The 20,081-nt window shown below is 39.9% G+C and overlaps 1 protein-coding gene across 5 annotated transcripts in view; it reads left to right on the top strand.

Annotated features, from left to right (window-relative positions):
- Positions 1 to 20,081, top strand: part of RALGPS2 (Ral GEF with PH domain and SH3 binding motif 2) — a 109,949-nt gene that overhangs the window by 14,396 nt on the left and 75,472 nt on the right. For 4 of the 5 annotated variants that reach the window (XM_066192153.1, XM_066192155.1, XM_066192156.1 and 1 more), the window contains exons 2-4: positions 8,416 to 8,547; positions 11,188 to 11,295; positions 19,664 to 19,714. In XM_066192153.1, coding sequence (XP_066048250.1) covers positions 8,491 to 8,547; positions 11,188 to 11,295; positions 19,664 to 19,714 — 216 coding nt within the window. In that variant the 5' untranslated portion in view covers positions 8,416 to 8,490. Of the gene's footprint in view, positions 1 to 2,553; positions 2,671 to 8,415; positions 8,548 to 11,187; positions 11,296 to 19,663; positions 19,715 to 20,081 lie in introns of all 5 variants that reach the window. The other variant, XM_066192154.1, reaches the window with a different exon arrangement.

Genomic DNA, 20,081 nt, shown 5'->3' with positions numbered 1-20,081 from the left:
TTCTAGAGACTTTCTGCTGTTGGATGTGATATTTTTGCTGATGCAGTCTTAATAATTCTTCCCTATTCATGTGTTTTTTATTATCCTTAAACAAAGCAAAACTGGATCTGAATACCTCTGAAAAGGATTTTTGGATCCTGAAGTCCATGTTAGGGGCATTCAGTGCTCCACTGTTACATGCTCTTAAGTATGATTTCCCTGTCCAGAATGATGTCCACAGATGTGTTCTTCCTGTATTGATTCCACTGATATTGTGCCTGCACTTTTTAGCCATAATAACACTTTGCAAACTGAGCATCAGTTAATCCAGAGGACATTAATCATTTACTGCTCCTCTTGTTTGCAAACAAAACTGATCACTGTATGGCTGTGTGGTGGAAGTCTTGGAAAATCCAGTTGTGGGAAAGCTTATTGACTTATAGAACTGCCTAATTAATTAAAGATATTTGCTTCTAGTTTAAATCCTATTTATTTTCTTTGGCATCTTTTTACTTCTTATTCTTGAAAATAAATATTTCCTTCAGAAATGTCTCTAGGTTATGTTTTCTCTTCTTGTGTGTCTTTGGAGCAAGGAGGGATTCTCCTCCGGTTCCTCACTGAGCAAACCTGGATTTTTTTCTCCAGGATGAAAACAAAGTTTGCTCAAAGAGGTTAAACTTCGAGTTGGATTTAGTTGTAGGAGGGAGGTGAGGAAGGTAGAACCTTACAGTTTTGTACTTTCTGTCCTAAAAGAATTCCCTACTGCTTACTCTTCTGGCATATGAGAAGGAAACCAAGCTATGTCTCATAAATTAAGAGTTTCACTCCTCTGGTTCCAATTGCAAAGTAATAGGCAGATCCAAAGGAATAAAACCTTCTTATGTAGACTTTTCTCAGGAACTACAAACAGAGGCTTCTAGGTCATCTCTGAAGGAAGAAGCACCAGGTACCTGATGATTTGTGAGCAGAAAAGTGAGTTCAGGTTTGTGAGTTCAGGTTTTGTGCAGGTATTGTCTTAGTGTGCCTACATTTTGTCTTTTAACACTTAAACACTTCTGGAGAGGCCTTTTGTTAGCAGAAAACAAACCTCAGGCTAAACTTAAATAGCATGTACACGTGTTCATGTTTTTGGCTTACTCCATTTGTTGCCTGCAATGATCCTTTCCCTTCTGCTTGATTCATGTCTTTGTGAGGGCCCGGATCTGCCACTGCTTGCACCTGTGTACCAGTTCTCATGGTAAAGTTTGTTGCCTTGTGCTAGAATATCTCCCAATTAAGTCTTGGCCCTGAGTCAGTCCCCTGAGGAAAGCTGCTTTTGAGTGCTGGAAGTTAGAGAGGTAAGGATCTCCTTCCTATTTGTGTGTAACTAACCTGGAAAAATTTCCATTTTGAGCTGAACCTCTTGATTGTTGTTGCAAGTTGATGAGAGACTGAGATAATGGTTTGAATTTTGTAATAGGATTTGGTAAATGAGTAACTTGTGCTCTGGAGAAGGTTATTCTGGCTTTCAGTTTTGTTTTTTTCGTTATCTCATCCAAGGAAATGGGAGCTACAAGTTGTACCAGTTCTTGAGATTAAAAAGGAGAGCACTGGGTGCTGGAGAACACAGAGAAGAGGGCTAGATAGCTGGAAACCAAGATATGAATGAGACAGAGCCTTGCTGTTACCTTAACGTTCTCTCTCTCTTTCTTTCTTTCTTTCTTTCTTTCTCCCCCAGCCTCCTTCTATTCCCAAAGCTGGGAAATGAGGTACATAAAAGCAGCAATAGGATTTATTCAGAACAAATTATAGTGAGAAGTGCTCTGTGAATAGCATCTTCTTAAAGAATAATAATTTTATCTAATTGACAGGTAAAGCCTTTTCTAAGGCAGAAAAAGAGAATCTAAATTTAAATGAACATATTTAAATGGAGCTTCTTTTTTTTATTTAAAACTTCAGTGTCAAACCTAATGAAAGAATTTTTTGTTCCCTTTCTTGCTATTCTGCGGATTCTAATTTCATCTGTCTTGGAGCTTAACCAGCTGATACTGCTGTGACTGTTGTGCAACAGATGCTTCGGGGAAGAATGTATGTGTGGCAGAAGTGAGCTGTGTGAGCACAGAAGTGCTTTGAGTTTCCAGCAGGACTCTGTGTCACTGGGTCAGCTGTGCTGCTCCTGCAGCACCGTGTGACGGCTTCTGCAGGAAGGAGTCCAGCATGAGCTTAAGCAGCTATGAGATATTTGATATTAGTGCTGGTGTCTGAAAACTGTTCAAGAACCCAAGTGCTGTTAGGCAGATTTTGAGCATAAATTTGCATTTTATTCTTCTGGTTTATCTACATTATATATTTCTGGCTTATGTTTCTGATAGTTAAACATGGCAATTGTGTCCTCGTGCAGATCTCAGTTTTGTCCCATAAGCAAGCTGAGGTCTCGTGGGTTCCAATTACAAAAGAAGTTTCACTGTCTTCAGAATACCTGCAGAGTAGCTGCAAGCCCTTCTGCACGTGCATTTCATGGCAGAATTTTTTTGGAAACAAGGTGACCAGAACTGCATGGACTACAGCATAGTGTCTCTTTTTAATGTTTTGCAGGTAGCATTGGTCCATAACTAATGTAGATATCTGGGTCTCATGTGGCTACTTCGTGCTTACAGCTTCAATGGCATCATTTCCAGCTGAAATTCACAGCAGAAATTTTACAGCAGGCAGGTACAAGAGTCCTTTAATGATTGACCTTATTTTTTTTTTCTTCTTCTGTCCATCAGATAGTTTTATTTATCCTGTATTACATTGCTTTCCTGTATTTCTAAATGTTTTTTGTTTTAATATTTGTAGTGGTATTGAATATTTAATAACTCTTAGCAATCTGGTTTCTTGATTTTATGCTCCCCTGTTTTTGTCATGTCTCTACTCAATGTGTGTCCTCTTGTGTCTCTTACCTCTGTCTTCACTAGTGGTAAATTAGGCAGTGCTTTGCCAAGATTCACACATCTGGAGATTTCATAGTGTGTGAGATTTCAGGTCTGGGATTGTATTATTTTCAGTGATGAACTTCCTGCAGGAGAATGGAGTAGTATTAAGTTGCTTGAGCTTTTATTTTATGTCTTTTGTGGAAGTTACTATTTTTATCAGTTTTGCTATCTTAATATCATCATGCTTACCAAAAACTGAATTAAATGATTTTCATTTCTCTTCTTTAAGGATATGTACATACTGTCTTTATTCTTACTGTGCAGTAACTTGGGTGGGTTTCTGCTTTGGTGGCTGGAATGTGAAGCTGGAGGACATAGTTTGGCAGGTGCCGGTTTTTCCTCTGTTGTTCTTTGCCTGTTCCTTGGTGCCTCTCTGCTTCATTGTGGGGCTTTTCTGTTCCTTGGGTCTTCTCGTTTTGTTGTGGAGTGTGTGCTTTGCTTTTTTTCGTATGCTTGGTTTCTTAGTGTTTTTCTTTGTGGGTTGTGGTGGTTCTTAGGAGTTGTCTCAGCTTTTACCTTTTAGAAGATAAGTTTTCCTGCACTCTCTAGTTTCCACAAGATCAGGAGCTCAGGTTCATTGTGTCTGGAACAGATTATTTTGGTCCTTGAAGTCTTTGGTAGTGACTCTGCATTTATAGTTAATGATGATCCATGCAAGGCACTTTCGTTTTCTTAATGGGGATCTGTGATCAAAACAAATGACACTTTGTACTGACGTTATGAATAAGAGCAAAGAGGATATTGGTCATCTTGACTCTTGAGCTATTCCTAAACTTCACCGTGTTTGTTTCTTCAAAGCTTTTGTACTGTTCTGGGCAGGAAGTTTCAGATGTAGTTTTGGAGTTGTCTTTTAAAATGCTGTTTATACAGTATTTTTGGGACAGTGTTTGATCCAAAGTGAGTCAAGAACATCTGCTGTGGAAGGGAGCGAGGCGCAAGTGTTCAGTTACACGTCTGTGATAGTTCAGTACTCTCTGCTCAGGTTCTTTCAGGTATTCCACACGTGGAGGGTGTAATGCTTAGTGCTAGATGAACCATTTGAATATAGCTGATGTTACAGAGGATTTATGATCTAGCAGTGTGATACAAAATACACTGAAATCGCGTGGACTTACAAATGCAAGTTCAACTTAGCAAACTCCAGCAATTGCAGTATGCAGAGCACAGTACCAGTGGGAGCCCCGCAGCGGGTCTCTAGAATATGCTCATTGTCACCATGCTGGTGTCCCCGGTCACCAGGAAGGAATACGTGGGCTGGAGCCAGCTCAAGCTCTCCGAAATTCCTTGGTTCTGTGGTTTTGTAGAGCCACGTCTCGGCTCCCCCGTGCTGCTGCAGCCAACTCCGGGAGACAGTCACTTGTGACAGAGAACTCGGGAGAGGCATTTACAGCACCAGTTGATTCACTCGCCTGGGATTCAATCAGTTGATGTGATGCACTGACTGAGCTGTTTATCTGAAACAAAGGGCACTCTCTGCTCCCCTTTGTGCTGAGATCAGGTCGGCTCTGCAGCAGCTGTGCTCGGGCACACCCTGCTGCTGCCCTTGCTCGTCCTCACCGAGCTGCCTTCCCTTCGGGGGGATCTGCAGGTCAGTCGCTGGAAGGGAATGAGCAGCAGCACAGCCTTGGGTCTATTGGCAGAAAAACTCCCTGAAGGCAACGGACCCTGCTTAGTTGTGCTGGCTTTGCCTGGGATAAAGTTCATTTTCTCTGCAGTATCTAATGTGGGGCTGTGTTTTGGATTTGTGCTGAGAACGGAGTTGATACCACAGGAATATTTTGGTTACTGCTGAGCAGGGCTTACACAGAGTCAAGGTCTCTTCTGCTTCTCATGCCACCAGCAGGTAGGCTGGGGTGCACAACAGATTGGGATGGGGTATAGCCAGGAAAACTGACCCCAACGGGGTTATTCTAGGCCATATATATAGTAGTATAAATCTGGAGGAAGAAGGTGGAAGGGATGACATTTGGAGTGGCTTTTGCCTTTCCAAGTCACTGTTACACAGGATGGAGCCCTGCCTTCCTGGGGGTGGCTGAACACCCATCCTACACTCCCAACACTTGCCCATGGGAAGCAGTGAATGAATTCCTTGCTTTGCTTGAGCACACAGCTTTTGCTTTCCCTGCTGAGCTGTCTGCATCTCAACTGATGAGATTTTTCCCTTTTATTCTGCTGATTCTCTCCCCCATCCACTGTGGGGGAGTGAGCAAGTGGCTGCATGGGGCTGAGTTGCTTGCTGGGGCTAAACCACAGCAATAGTCTAGATATTTTCATTGTTTGGGTGTGATGAATATTTGTGTCAGTATTTTTAGTTTGCTTTCTGCCGTACAGTATGTATGGCATGAAGAGGTAGGAAGATACCACAGTGTGTCACAAGGCTTCAGGCTGGCTGAAATGCTTAGGTATTTTGTGCATCATATAGAACACTCTCAGTTCCACATGTAATTCATTTCTGAGCACAAAGGCATTTATTAAATTGGAGAGGAGAAACAGACTGGAAGTTCAAATTACTCAGTGTAATTCAGTTTTGGTAATTGGATATACAAGGTAGGCAGTGAACACTGTGACTGACTCACTGTTGCAGTGTGGTGACAGGCATTTCACAGACCCAGCTGTGCTGCTCTGAACTTCTCTGCTCTTGATCACTTTCTGATATTGCTGTTCACACATTATTGTGGTGTTGAGCAGAAGGATGGTATAGGAAGCAAATGATTTAGTTATTCCAGTGTGAGGATTTTTTTCAATATGTCTTAAGCGGCACATTGACCAAAACTTTTGCTGTGACTCTTCCTGTTATGGGAGTGGTAATGTACTTTTGAAAGCTGCTGGACATGAGAACATTGCAAAGGTTGCCAATTCTGGAACTTTAAAGTTTTAAATATATATTTATAGCAGTTCAGCACTAATTGAGCTCCTTACTCTATCTCCCCAACGTGTGAAAAATATAAATGTATTCAGACATGCTCTTGTAATGCAGCATTGGGCACAAAATTATCATTGTGTGGACAGCTTTGTTAGGATACAGCTTGATGGCAGATGTTCTGTTTTGTAAACTCCATTTCCTTTGCATGGAGGGTTTTTTCCTAAGTGATTTTCTACTTATTTAAAAAAAATAAATTAAAATACAATGTTTGTGTGCCTCATAGAAGTCACTTCTCAGCATGGTGGCCCACACCTAACTAAGAGGCCGAGTTCTTTTAACTTCCATCACAGTAACCAGGTAGAAAAGGAAAACCTGGATCAGCATGCTGCACTGCTGTACCTTCCAGACAGATCCTCTGAGGTGGAAAGTTGGTCAGGAAATACGGGGAGGAAGTTCCTGTGGGTTATGTGGGAGTAGTCACTGAGGAAAGTGGGCTTTAGCATTTGCTGATGGAAGAATTAGTTTGCTCTTGTTGATGGGAGGCTGAGCAGCCAACTCCATAGGCTTCTATGATATGTGTGATTTCTTTTAATTAGCACCATCCAAATACCTCCAGAAAAAAAAGCCCCCAGAGCTCAGGTATTTATTTTTCCTTGCACAGAAAGATATCCATAATTCTTTCCCTTTTTGCCTCTCCTTAATATGGGGAAGGGGAACAATTGAAGCCGATGTGAGCCAAGGGTCAAATATATAACCTTAATTTAAGATTACACAATTTCCTTATGCTCTCCATAACTGTATCATACAAAGCCAAAGTGTTAACTTTCCTTTAAAATACAGCTGTTAGAAAAAAACCCAAATTTTTAAAGGTAGGAATTTTTTAGCAGAGGAGATTACGTTGGGATAAATGTACTATTTTGAGCACGTGGGTGGCCTAAAACTGGTTTTGAAGCTGTGATACCTCTGTCCTCTGCTGTCACTACATAAATGAAACTTGTAACGCATCAAGGCTTTATTTCTCTGCTTTTCCCTTCACTAAATGAAAAAGCTGTGGGAGAGAGGCACTGGGGAGCTGTGCATTTGGCAATATTCCACAAGACGGTCTGAAGGGTAATTGAAATGGGGAAGGACAGAACAGCAGTGACACTCAGAAGCCACAGATGAGATTTTTTTCTTTATGTGGTGTGTAACTTAAAGCTTAAGTGCAGTTGAATGCATTTTTAGTGGAGGAATCAGTGTTAATTAAAGCACATGGTCTGGGAGTGTAACATTAAAGTGAAATGTAGCATCCTCTGTCCTGGGAATGAGGCAGTTCTGTCATGTTTTCCAAAACAACAGAGGGTAGAATGTGGGTGGCTGTCCTGAGCTGCAGAAGCGCAGCTCAGATGGGACTGGTAATACTCAGAAATACCAGGAAGCTGTAGTGTTTGACTGACATTTGCCACATTGCTCTCTTTCATTGCTTTCCTTTCTATATTGCATTCTTATGGTGACACTTTAAAATTTGAGGATGTTTTATTGCTTAAATACTGCTTCTTTTTAGGATATTTTCTTATTTAAATATTGCAGTTTCTTGCCTTCCAGGCTTGCCTGTATGACATACTTCAGGTCACTTGGAGATACAGCTTTTCAGATTATTTTATTTCGTTCCTTAGAGGCATTAAGTATGAGCAGCTGTAATACTGTTTTGTCATGTGGAATTACCCAGTTACCTGTCACTCTCCATTTATTTTCAGGCCATGCAATAGCTCTGAATTAAACTACAAACCAAAAGTGAATTTCATAAACAGCAGCAACTTTGGAAGCAGTCATAAGTGCTATAGACATAGATCCACAGAAGCTGATTTATAATAGTTTTCACACTAGAGGGCACTAACAGCTCATTAATTTAAGCATAAACCAATTTTTACTCTCTAACACTTTGGGGTTGGGTAGTCTTACTGTATTTATAGTGGATGCCAAAGGCTTCAATTTCTTTGCAGCCTTTTCTCTGCAGAAATGAAAGTCATAGTATTCATGCAAGGATGTATTAAAAGTCTGTGTGGAGTTTTCCTTTGTGTTTGGGGTTTTTTTACTAAGCAATAGTTTGAGTCATTTGTGGAGAAAAGTATAAACTCCATTTGTACTTTAAATTGCTTTCAATATAATAATTTTCTCTTGAAGCTGGTGAGGAGTCATAAAAGATAGAAAGTGATTGGATACTACCTTGTTAAAGTTACCTAATAGAGTTAACACCTGAAATACACATTTTGAAGTTGATAAGAAAAAGAAAAGCATCATATGTGAACTGATGTTGCAGACCTCACCTTGTTTTAGGGCTACTGCTTATATTTACATGTATACATATTTACATCGGTTCCTGGCATAGGGAAAATAATAGGGGAAAAGAGTATGGCAGGTCAATACTGCCAGTAACTGATGGATCTTAATGGAACCTTTGGTTGTTTATGTTTGGTTTTAAGTAGGTAATTTTTAATTACAGGCTGGAATCTGAAGTCTGGCCCTCAGAGTGGTGTAGCCATTTTGGAAGTCCTTTATTTTTGTTAAGGATTTTAGGCACTGAATCTTGATTAAAACCCCTGCAGGAAGTGGTTTCTGACAGCTTTTTGCTCTTTGTAGGAATGGTTATTCGGTTGCCTTGGAGATGATGCTGCTGCTGTAAATGTAGGGCCGAAGATTAATGGTGTGGGCAGTATGGACCTAATGAACGGACAGTCCAGCAGTGTTAATATTGCAGCTACTGCTTCAGAGGTAAGGATTGAAAACCTCACTTACACTGGGTAACTAAGTATTCAATTTTTACTTTAAGTGCACTGAAATGTAAGTTTTTCTTTTAACAGCTCTCATCCAACAGATTCTTGTTCTGTGTGTTGGTTTCATACACCCCAGTTGAGTATGAATAAAATGTAAAGTCCTGAACTTGGCATGCCAAAATAGAGCATGAACTTGCATATACCATAGCGAAAGCTGCCTTTTTCCATGTTCTCTTCCATCACATCTACACAAGGAAGCTTTTCTTTTCAAGTTTTAACAAGAATAGATGCTCGTAGCACGTTAGGCTGGGTTGGCAAGGCCGGTGGGAAATGTTCTTTCCTTTGACAGGTGTGTATGTATACTGAGGGGCAGTCTGACACAGCAGCAGTGGAATAAAGTTATTCCCTTTGTCTCTTGGACTATATTCTGCCATAGGCAGGAGTCCCTCATGCCCATCAAAGCTTCTGCCCTCTAGGGATGAGCAGCTTGTGAGTTGAGTGTGTGCATCAGCCAAGCAGTGGAGATTGGCCTCATCTGCTGATGCCTCTTATTTTGAAGTGAATGTAGTTTTTCATTTGTCATCTGCTTGTTGAAGAAGAGGCTTGGGCTGAGATTAGAGCACTGCAAAGTCAATAGTGATGAGAGCTACAAAGTCCTGACTGTAGTTGCTTCCTTCCTTGAATCTCTGCACTGCACCAAAGATGTTTTGTTTATTTACATGTTTACAGATGAGTTTTGATAGCAGCTATGTGTGGTATGCACTTGCATATGGAAATGGGGAGGACCGCAAACAAGGTGAAAGGAAAATTGGAGTCTTGTGTTACCAAAGGAACCAAATCATCTCCGCCACAATTTCACAACTATTGTCAAGAAAGCTGGCATCAGTCTCCAAGACTGTTGTTTTTGTATAAATTCTTGTACTCCCCTTATAATTGCTTCATGAATCATTGACTATTTGGCATGCACCTGAAAAGTTTTCTTGGAGGAAAGCAACCTTTTTACTCAGCAAAATAATCTTGAATGTTTATGTGATGTCTGATAAAATTGAGTAAAATGTATTTTGGCAAAATTACATAAATTTACTTTAAGCAAGTGGTATTTTTTTTTTCTATCTTGACTAAGAAGTAGGAAAGAGGACTTGTAACTGAAATGTTTCTGTAAGCATACTGGTTGCTGAAAATGCATGTCTGGTTTGGAGTTTTTGCTGGTGCTTTCAAAGGCAGATTTTTCGGAGAGATTATACTGTCAGAATCTAATCAAAAGTGGACATTATTATTAAATAAGCATTTTCTTTATAATGGATCCTTATAACAAAAGTGCTTGAAAATGGACATGACTTTATTTCAGCTGTCTGAATTCTCAAGGACCCATGTCCACAGCCTTGAAAGCTTGCAACCTTAGCAGTGAAATGTCACAGACTGTCAGAAAGGGCCTTGATTGCGTTGGCCACCCCAGCAATCCCACCCTGTGCATCCCTGGGAGAGTTGTCCAAACCCTCCCAGAGCTCTGGCAGCCTTGGGGCCGTGCCCATTCCCTGTTCAGTGCCCATCCACCCTCTGTGGGAAGAAGCTTTTCCTAATTCCCAAGCCTAACCTCCCCTGACACATTCAACTTCAGAAATGAATAAATAGAATCTAGGTCTGCAGCTGTGTGCTAGAGGAAGTGATTGCTTATAACACAGATGTATTGCTTTGATGTGAAAACCTGTTAGGAAACATATGAAACCAATATGAAGTGCTAATTGTTTGAACCACATTTGTATTTTGCAGGGAAGCAAAATCTTTGTTTTTATAGATAAATGTTCATAGAATGATATCCTAGGATCTGGTATATTTTGCATATGTGAATTACTGTAATTTTAAAACAACACTAAAATTCTTTCTGCTAAATGTCTTCAACAGGAACACATGTAGCTCAGTGTAATTTTTTTAAGTTCCCACATTTTTAAGAGGAAGAGATTTGGTAACTGTTCCCTTGGGGCAGACCTTGTCTTTTTCCTTACCATTATGATCACTTTTCTGTTGGAAATTCAGTGTGACTGTATTGCTTCTGATGATAGAGTTGCTGTTATTACTTTTCCTGTCAATAGCATTGGAATTTAATTATACACTGAAATAAAACTGTTGTGTTTTGAGGAATTCCTTTGAAATCATAGAATTATTTGGATTGGAAGGGTTGGTAAAGCCCATCCAGTGTCACCCCCTGCCATGGGCAGAGACCCCTTCCACTATCCCAGGTTGCTCCAAGCCCCATCCAGCCTGGCCTTGGACATTTCCAGGGATCCATGGGCAGCCACAGTTTCTGTGGGCACCCTGTGCCAGGGCCTCCCCACCCTCACAGCAAAGAACTTCTTCCTAATATCTAATCTAACCCTGCCAGGTTCAATTAGATTCAGCTAGCAGGAAATCCATAGAAACCCAGATGTCTGGATGTTGAGGGTCTGATTTTTGCAGTCCATGTCAGGAGAAAGTGTGTTCTGTGACTGAATTTGAATTGATAATTTACCCAATACAAAAATTACATGAACAATGACGTTTGAACAGAAATGTTGCTTTTGGGAGTGTAAAAAAAGAGAAGACAAAAAGAAGAGGACAGGTCCAAAATATCCTTCCTCAGTGTTTTTGTTTGTTTCTGCAGAAGAGTAGCAGCTCGGAGTCCTTGAGTGACAAGGGTTCAGCTGAGCTGAAGAAGAGCTTTGATGCAGTGGTTTTTGATGTTCTAAAGGTTACACCAGAGGAATATGCGGTAAGCAAGTCCAGGAATTCTAATTACTTTGTGTATGAATCTCCTTTGCAGCTTTTCCTCTACTTCTCTGTTTCTGTACTTTTTTTGCCTAACTTCTGTCATCCATGGGTTTTAGAACCAGATCCTGTTCTGTAGTTCTTCACTGTCTCTATTCTGTTTGAAATTAAGTGATCTTTCTGGGCTCTGCTGTCCAGGTATTTTTCATACTCTTATATGTAGCACAGACCAAAGATTCTTTATTCTATGTGATGCAGCTTAATTCTGACGTGCATATTTTAGTTGCAAGGCTATACTTGATCTGTACTTGTTTTTGTTTTTTTTCCTGGAGGCATTTTAATTCCTAAATCTGCTAATCTTTGCTCTAGGAAGCTTTTTTAGTTTTCTTCTTTTGGGTGCACAGAATAATGAGATGTTTAACCAAAACACTGGGTGACTGTTTTGTTTTGTTTTTACTCCCTGTAGAGGTGAGGACAACAGATGCTCCCTCTAAGTGATTCGAGTATGTTACTAGAAAGATTGCTAAGCTCTTAATGTCTTTCTAATTCAAGTGATGAGATTCGTGAGGAGTTGTCCTGGGGAGATTATTGATATGCAGTAATACGTGTCACAAAATATTCCCATTCAGTTCGTTCTGGTTTGTAATTGTTAATAACTATTTCAGTTAATTATTAGTGCCTCAATTGATTTTAATGAGAACGCTGAAAATTTAAAGCAGCTGGATTATGAAGTGGTACTTACACATTAAATTCTTCTTGGCTAGGGATCATAATTAATTATGGGATTTATTCCTGACTGAGACTCAAGTCATGTGGCTTGGGCCTCTTCCTTGCACTGTTGTCAGGAACAGCTGGGCAATGAATCACCTACTTTCCATGGGAAGATGTTTTTTGGGGCTGGCTATCCTTCCAGTTCTATCTTGTGATTCCTGTATATAAAGTAAATCCAAGTACGTAGGGAGTTTGGTTCTAGGGACATGAATTCAAGTGGAATTCTGCATTCAGGTCAGAAGGAGTTTGTTGAATGGCTCTACTGTTTACCAGTGGTGGATGCTGTTGGGCAGCAGAATAGATCAGTCAGTCTCTGTGGAGCTGCTGTCACTCTCTTGGACAGCAGAATATACAGAGGTGCCTTGTCACAGAATCACATTTCATAATCCTTTTTCTCTACCACCTAATCCTTCTTCTCTCAAATGCAGCAACCTTTGACTCTGTGTTCTGAATGTTACCCACTTAAGAAATCTTGGTTAGATAAAAATCTGTATTCAAATCCAGTGTTTTTCCTGTTTTCATGTTATGCCTCAAAGTGGGCAGAGCTCTACTCACCGACAGGAATCATTTAATTAAGCATTTCACATTACAGTTTTGAAGCTGTGCCTGTATTTTTGGTTTCTATTACTTGGTCTAATTTTGCTGTTTTCTCAGTCCCTTAAAAGAAGCATTTTTGCTTCTAACTTTTTTCCTTTGAAAGTATTTAGTTCTTCATATCGGGTTTGATTTACTGTAAATCAATATGAAACACCTTGAATGTAGAATTCTGAACAATTGAACAAAATCATCAGTTTTCAGTCCTTTGGCAAGGAAATAATTAATTTATTTTTTTTTTCAATGTTTCTTCACACAGCTGTGCTTCTTTGTTAACGTTTGTTTCCTGAGGCACACATATCTGTAGTAGTAGCACCTTTTTGCTTTGAGTGCTGTCTTTTTCTGATCATTCCTGTTGAAGGTTGTAGAAATAAGTAAATATGCCAAAAACTCAGGTACCCTGGAGGAAAAGTATCTTTGACCCTTAAGCTTGTTTTCATTTTCCTGGCCACTTCCTTACTCTTCCTGGGTTTAGTCCTGCTATAACAGAGGTGTAAAATCTTCATCTGGGTTTCAGTGTGGATGTGAAGGCCACCGGAGTGATGCAGTAGGAGCAAACTCTTGAGGATGCAGAAGTGTGTAAGGTTTCCTGGTGGTGGGTAGTACCTCTTGGGCTGAGCACGGATATGCTGCCGGTTGCTTTTCCAAAGTATGAGAAAGCTTCTCGTTTAGTGGTAGCTCTTAGAAAATGGATGCAGTGCAGGCTACAGACATGACTCTGTGACAGCTGAGTGAATACTGTTTAAAATAATAGAATTTATTTTAATGTGGTAAACTGATGAAATGATTTGGGGGCTACCTAACTAGCTTATTGATTGAGAGGAGAGGTAACGTGAAAAAGCCGGTAAAGCAGCAATAAAAGTAAGTTGCTGCATGAGAGGTAGACAGCTGTCTAAATAATTGTTAGGAAACCTTGACTCCAATGGAAAAGAGTTCCTGTATAGAGGTAGTGTAAAGGTGAGAGTTCACTGGTCAAGTCAGCATTAACATTGTGAGGTCCCATCCCGTACCTTGTGTGATCCTTTGCATTTTGATCAGAATAGGTCCCCAGCACAGATGGGAGAAGTACAATTACGCCAGAGGAGGAAGAACGAAAATCTGAAGGATGATTGAGTTTGAGATATGCTGGAAATAAGATCCACGATGGTGATTTCAGTACCAATGAGAGACACAGATGTATTTTTAGTTCCCACTGTCTCAGAGTCATTATTATTATTTCAAAACTCCATCTGTTTAGTCGTTTAGTGGGTAAGAGACAAGTTGGACAACAAAAGGTATCGCTTGTAATCCTGTATTTTCAAGAAGCTGCCACCAAGCCAAAGAGAAACCTGAGTGCAGATATTTTTGGTGATTTTATTTCCATATTCTCCCCTTTGGCAGTCGTCTAACACTGTCCTGAGCACACAGGAGGAGTGCTGTTTCATGTAATGGTCCTTTGTCTCATAAGCAAAAGCCTTCCAGCCCTTCAAGGGGGCCAGTCTGAACAGTAATGGAAATTCTTGTTGTAATAGAGGTGTAATAGTCAGTTATAACCTTGTTAGCAACTGGGTGGTTTTAATTCTTCCTAAGATTGAAGGCTGCTTTAGAAAGGGCCAAGTTACAGAAACGGCTGAGATCTTCAGGCCCTGCTGCTGCTGTTGCAAAGTTATAGTTTGCTTCATCACCTTGCAGCTTACAGAAAGCTTCCAGGGGATGTATTGAATACAACAGTGTTGCATGGACTTTGGGGAAGAAGAATCCCATTCAATGAGTCTGAAGTAGGACACATTGAAGGATTCAATGGCCAGCTTTGTAGATGTAATTAGTGAGGAGATCATCTCTGATTTAAAGACCTGGTTTTAGGCTGGTCACTGCTCGTTCTTTATTCCTGGGCTGGAAGCCACAGCCAGGCTGGTGCCAGGGTTGCCCCGTGGTGTCTGGCCCTGCTGTTGTGTGTCCAGGGTCGGCGTGGTCGCAGTGAATGCTCCCCATTTTCATCCAAGGGAGAAGTGTGGTTTTGAGCGCACAGGGCACAATTTGTGGGGGAGGGATCTGTTAGTGGTGCAGTGGCAGTGGAAAGGAGAGGCTGGTGAGGCTGAAGGAAAGGAGGAGAATGCTTGGGGGGGACATGAGCTCCAAATTAAGGTGCTGGCCAACCTCAGGTTGAGGAAATATTTATTTTTTGCTTTGCAGTAAATTCTTCTTCCTTAGACAGCTACTGTTTAATTATTAGACTGTTTATTACTTTTTGACTCACTTTTCCATTTTATACTTCAACTTAGCCGCGGTGGTGTAAATATTTGAGGTAGAATTAAGGGAAGCGCAGCTGTATAAATCCTTTGCTTTTTTTTCCACCTAGTTATCTAAGAAAGATTCTTTATTCTTTGCCCTAGTCCCTGGAAGTGCTACGGAGGAAGCTCATGCTAAGATGTATGTGTATTTCTTTCTTTTTCATTCCTGTAAAGCTTTGTCAAATGGTTGTTGGAAGAAAATGCTGCTTATTTTGGAAACAATGTGCAAATAGAGCTTATTTAAAAACGGTTTCGATGAAACAAGGAGGAGTTCTCAGATATCTTCTTATGACAGTGAAATACCAGATTATCTACATCCTGTCAGCTTTACTTTGCAGAAGAATATTAGGGTAAATATGTTCCCAATGAGAATAAGAAGAAGCAACTTAATTATAGCGTGTGGAGGAACTATTAATGATAAAGGTTTTGGAGTGGACTTTGTGAGAAAACAAGTAGAGCTTCAGCACAGGAACTTGAATCCCCTGGTGTTCATTCTGGACAGCAGAATTATTCTCCTACTGATGGTGTGCTTAACAGAGGCTTAGCTATTTTTTCACTGAGGAAAATATCCTGGCAGCCCAGAGAGACAGTGCTAAGCCAAGTTGGAAGGCTTAAATGTAATTCCTTCTAGAAATGCAGATTAAGGAACAATTTATGAAGTGCTGCTTGAACTAGCATGGCTTCAAGGAAAATCAGGTGATGGCAATACTCTTCAATGACCAGAATGCAGACATTTGACTTCCTTCATGTCAAACAGAAACTGAGTTTCTTTTTACACTGAGGGTTTTCTGTCTGGGAGGGAGCAGTGGGGGCAGTGCCCTGTCCTTGGGATAGGTACATGGCAGGAAAACTTGTAGTACCTACAGCAAGTGGCCTGATAGAAAGAGTTCATGCTTGACAAGGACTAGGGACTAGAAAAGTGGGAATATAGCCCAGGTCCAAAGAGAACATTCATGCAGAAATGTGGAGAGGAGCTTAATGCAGTGGTCTTAACTGGAACTAGAAGTTCTTAAGTTACAGATTCTTGTGGAAGGAAGGTAATCCATGTGTCCTCATAGAAAAGAGAAAGAATCAGGAAAAATTTAAAAATCTTATTTCATTAAGCTTCTTCATATTCCTCAAAGAAGCCGCACACAGAAATGTAGTTCTGAGTTGTTCGAATGTAAAATTTCTGACCTGGCAGACCTCCCCGAGAGAGGGGTAAAACCTCTTTATATGAAGCTGTGTGGTAATAATTTTAGTATTTTGCAGTACTTAATTGTTAACAAGTCCAATTTCTCAACACCCACGAGAGCTAAAATATTTTTACGCTTGGCTGTTGGAGACTCCCCAGGCAAGGTTTTCTATACATGCAAAACTCCTGTGGCTGTGAAGGGGTGGGGAAGTGTCTTCCAGCAGTCATTCCAGTGTGTTAATTGGAAAATCATCATGCACCACTTTGAAAAGAAGTTTTTATGTTGTGCAGCTCTTCAAGTGGTTGAGAATTGGAAATATAATTGTGATACATACCTTTTCTATTCAAATTCCAGAACTGTTATCTAGGATCTAGGGCAAACAGAAACAAAACCTCCATTCAACTTGCCCTATGCAATGATGAAATATTTTATTACATTTGAATGAACTTGGTAGAGATATCACTTCTGGAAAGAAAAAATACCAAGTTTCCCTATCTCTGCATAATCAGAATGCTTATATAAATGATAATTAAGGACAAGTTCACAGTTTTGTATTGCACACGTAATTATTTTTATTTTTTTTAAATCTGTGCAGCTGGCAGCTCCAAAACCAGAGAAGTTATGGTTGGCATGCTTCATGTAACAAGTTGATTTGAGCACTTATAATTTTTGGTTTGAATATTAAAGCATTAAACCACATTTGGGAGAGGGAAGCTCTCCAAGAATTTGTATTGGCTGGGTTAGGGAGCTGCAGTGAGAAAAGTTGGTGCATTGTATCTCCCTCACTTGCAGAAACCAGACTAGGGGCTTTGCTTATTGGGGTTTGAATTCCCCTTGAGATGGTCGTGGCAGAACTTTTTTGTTGCTGTTAGAGTTGAGCAGTGGCACATAACGTAAAACTCATAAATTACTTTTGAAACTTTGTCATTTCAAGTGCTATTAATTACACTGCCAGCCTTCCAGTCTGCTTTATTTACTTACATAGCGAGTGAGCACGTTTTAAAAGAATAAAAATTCAGTCTTTAGGCTTATAAATACAGACTTATAAATATGAGCAAGTTAACGTTTCAAAAAATGTGTTTTGTTAAAAGCAGTTTTAGACTCTAATGTTAGTTACGCTGTCATATCTATGAACTCAAATGGCTTTTTAGCAATCAGCTTAGATATTCAGCTTTCAGGGCCTTGATTCCTTTGAATTATGAGCAATTTGCTAAGCCCTGGGAACTCCTAATGGAAATTTCAAGCTCTCCAAGAAAGGAACTGCAATAAGGGTTGTTTCTTGAGCAAGTGCTTCTGTGATACAGTGTTACTTAAGCTTTTAATAAAAGCAAAAATGTGTCAACCAAGCAAGGAAAAAAAACCATCAGCCTGATATCAACGTGCTACAAGAAGAAAGAGGTTTCTCTGTTAAAAAGGTTTTTTAAGTTGTCAGACTTTTTAAAGTATTTTAATGTACTTAATAGCAATTTCAAATATTTTTAGTAATGAACATTAATCCTGAACCTTGACACTTGTTTGTTTCTTAAAAATGTCTTTTTTAATATCCCTGTTTAAATTGTATGCATTTATTTTGATATGTGAATTCTGGTGTGAAGTTCTAGTAATACTTTTTATTTCATAAGTATTTTGTATTGATTCTGTCTTTAGTAATTTGTTTAGGAGTCATTATTTAAGCAAGTCAAATGTAACTAAGGCAGTTCAGGCTGATGAAGAGGACAGATTCTGGAGGGCTAGGAAGAAAGACAGCATTTATTTTTAAGTCTTTTTTGAAGAATCAGTTTCCAGCCTTATATTTACTGTGCTGTTGTTGTAATTTTGTTTAAGTGAGGCGGATTTGCAGTGAAACATTAATAACTATTGAAATGCCCATATCTTTTGTAGGCATCTTTTAATGTGCCTTCTATTTGAATTTTATTGAAGTGCCCATTCTTTTCATTTCACCTTCCCAAACCCAACCAATTTTCCTAATGATTTGCTTTACTTTGAAGCATAATGATGCACCCACTCAGCCACTTATTCACCAAAAATGACACATTCTGAGAAAGCTTGATAGACCTAAGCACACAAACGGGAGACTGGAGATGGAGTTCTGTGGCTGCTGTTCCAGGGCACTTTCCAGCCACTCTCCTCACAGCCTGTAGCTCTGCCTGGGGTTGTTGTGATCCAAGGCCAGGACCCAGCCCTTGGCCTTGTTCACCCTCATGCCACTGGCCGTGAATCCAGCCTGTCCAGATCCCTCTGCAGAGAATTCCTGCCCTCCAGCACATCGGCATTCCAGCCCCACTCCGAGGTGTTTGAGGAAAGAGCAGCCCACTAGAGCAGAGCCCAGCAAAAAGAGTGTGTAAAAAAGTGAAACATGGAAAGGGCTTGGTATTTCTCTGGTGTTGTACTGCAAAATACCAAATGATTGTGTCAGGATGTTGATTACAGGCAACTTATATATATCATTTTTTTATGTTTATCAGTGATTGTCAGAATTCCTATCTAAAAACCCATTTAGAGGTCAAGATGTGCTACCAAGTATAGATTGGGCTCTCTTTGCCAAACACATCTTGCCTCATTAGAGCAGATACATCTCTGTTCTTGCTGACTTTCATCTAGAGCATCCCAGTTAAAATTTTCCTGCAAGGCTGGCTTTCTCTGAGGAGCTGTTCCACCTTCCATGGTGGCATCCAGTGGCAGTTGCAATTTGTGAGAGTCACAAAGCTGTCACTGTGTACCTTGGAGTGTATATATGGGGCACTGCTGTTTTCAAGGAAATGGGAATGAAGCTGTGCAGCTGACAGCTGAGGGAACAGAACAAGGTCCCTGGATTCATTATTAAAAGAAAATTTGTGATACCTAACTCGGATGGCGCTGGTTCTGGGCTACCTTTGAAAGAAATGTGGGGGTTTTTTTTCTGGATACATAGGCTGTCAGCAATCCTAAAACGTGCAGGACTAATAAACTTAAAATAAGGCTCTGTGGATATATTTCAGAATGCAAAATGTGGTCTTTGACCTTACTCTTTTCAAAGCTAAGGAAACATCCCAGAATGAAATGCACTTATTGACTTTGCCTTGCTGGAAAAGAGATGACTGTGTTTAATTTGAACTGTTGCTGTGCAACTGAACAATTGCTTTGCTTCCTTACTCAAATATGGTTCAAGTATTGATTGAAAACTTGTAGGGATGTTTCAGCAGAATTGTGTAGCTGGACTAACATTCAGAGTTTGGAGAGAAGCTACCCTTGAGCAACTGCAGTCACTTCCTTCTCTTCTTGGGGAGGCTCTTATATCATGTTTCTGAGTTCAAGCTCTTACTTGCTTAGGGATTATGCTCCTGAGAATCATTTCTCATAATTTGTTTGTTATTTGTGTATGTAAAGCTGGGAGCAGGTTTTTCTTTGGTTTTGCAGGATGACCCTGTGGTAGAAGCTGAAACTTCTGAAATTAGGTACAAAAATGAAAGCCAAATAAGAAAAGGAAACAGAACAAATGCAGTTCTTAAGCAGCACAGCATCTAAATGGAATGCGAGGTTAATTTTGATCTTAACTTGTGTTTTTTAAAAATTTTTATTCCAGGGTCAAATAACACTAATGGATGTGCCTGTATTTAAAGCAATTCAGCCAGAGGTAAGTATTTCATTAATTTTGTTTTTCAGTTTAAATAAGAAAAGTGATGCCAGAGTATAAACTCTGGAATTGCAAAATGTATGTCTATAAATCTTATTTTTTGTCCAAATTCATACAGCTTGAAGCAGATGGTTTTTTTAACAGAAAAATATCTGGAACTAGTAGTCTGTTTGGGGACTAGTATTGGTATTTAATTCAGCTTGTGCTGGAGAATGAAGCATATGGGATTTTGTGTTTCTATATGACAAACATCCTGATAATTCTGATCATAATGTTTTAGGTTTCAGCTACTGATACCTGTTCCAATACTTACATCCTGTCCCATGTTTCCATAACTGCTTCACTTCTCCTTTGGCAAAATGAAAAT

The sequence above is a fragment of the Chamaea fasciata genome, unplaced genomic scaffold, assembly GCF_029207755.1.
Source record: "Chamaea fasciata isolate MVZ Bird 193981 ecotype frontalis unplaced genomic scaffold, bChaFas1.0.hap1 SCAF_10, whole genome shotgun sequence".
In the NCBI taxonomy this organism is placed as follows: domain Eukaryota; kingdom Metazoa; phylum Chordata; class Aves; order Passeriformes; family Sylviidae; genus Chamaea; species Chamaea fasciata.
Note: the sequence above shows the minus strand (reverse complement) of the source record. Positions and strands in the feature narration are given on the sequence as shown.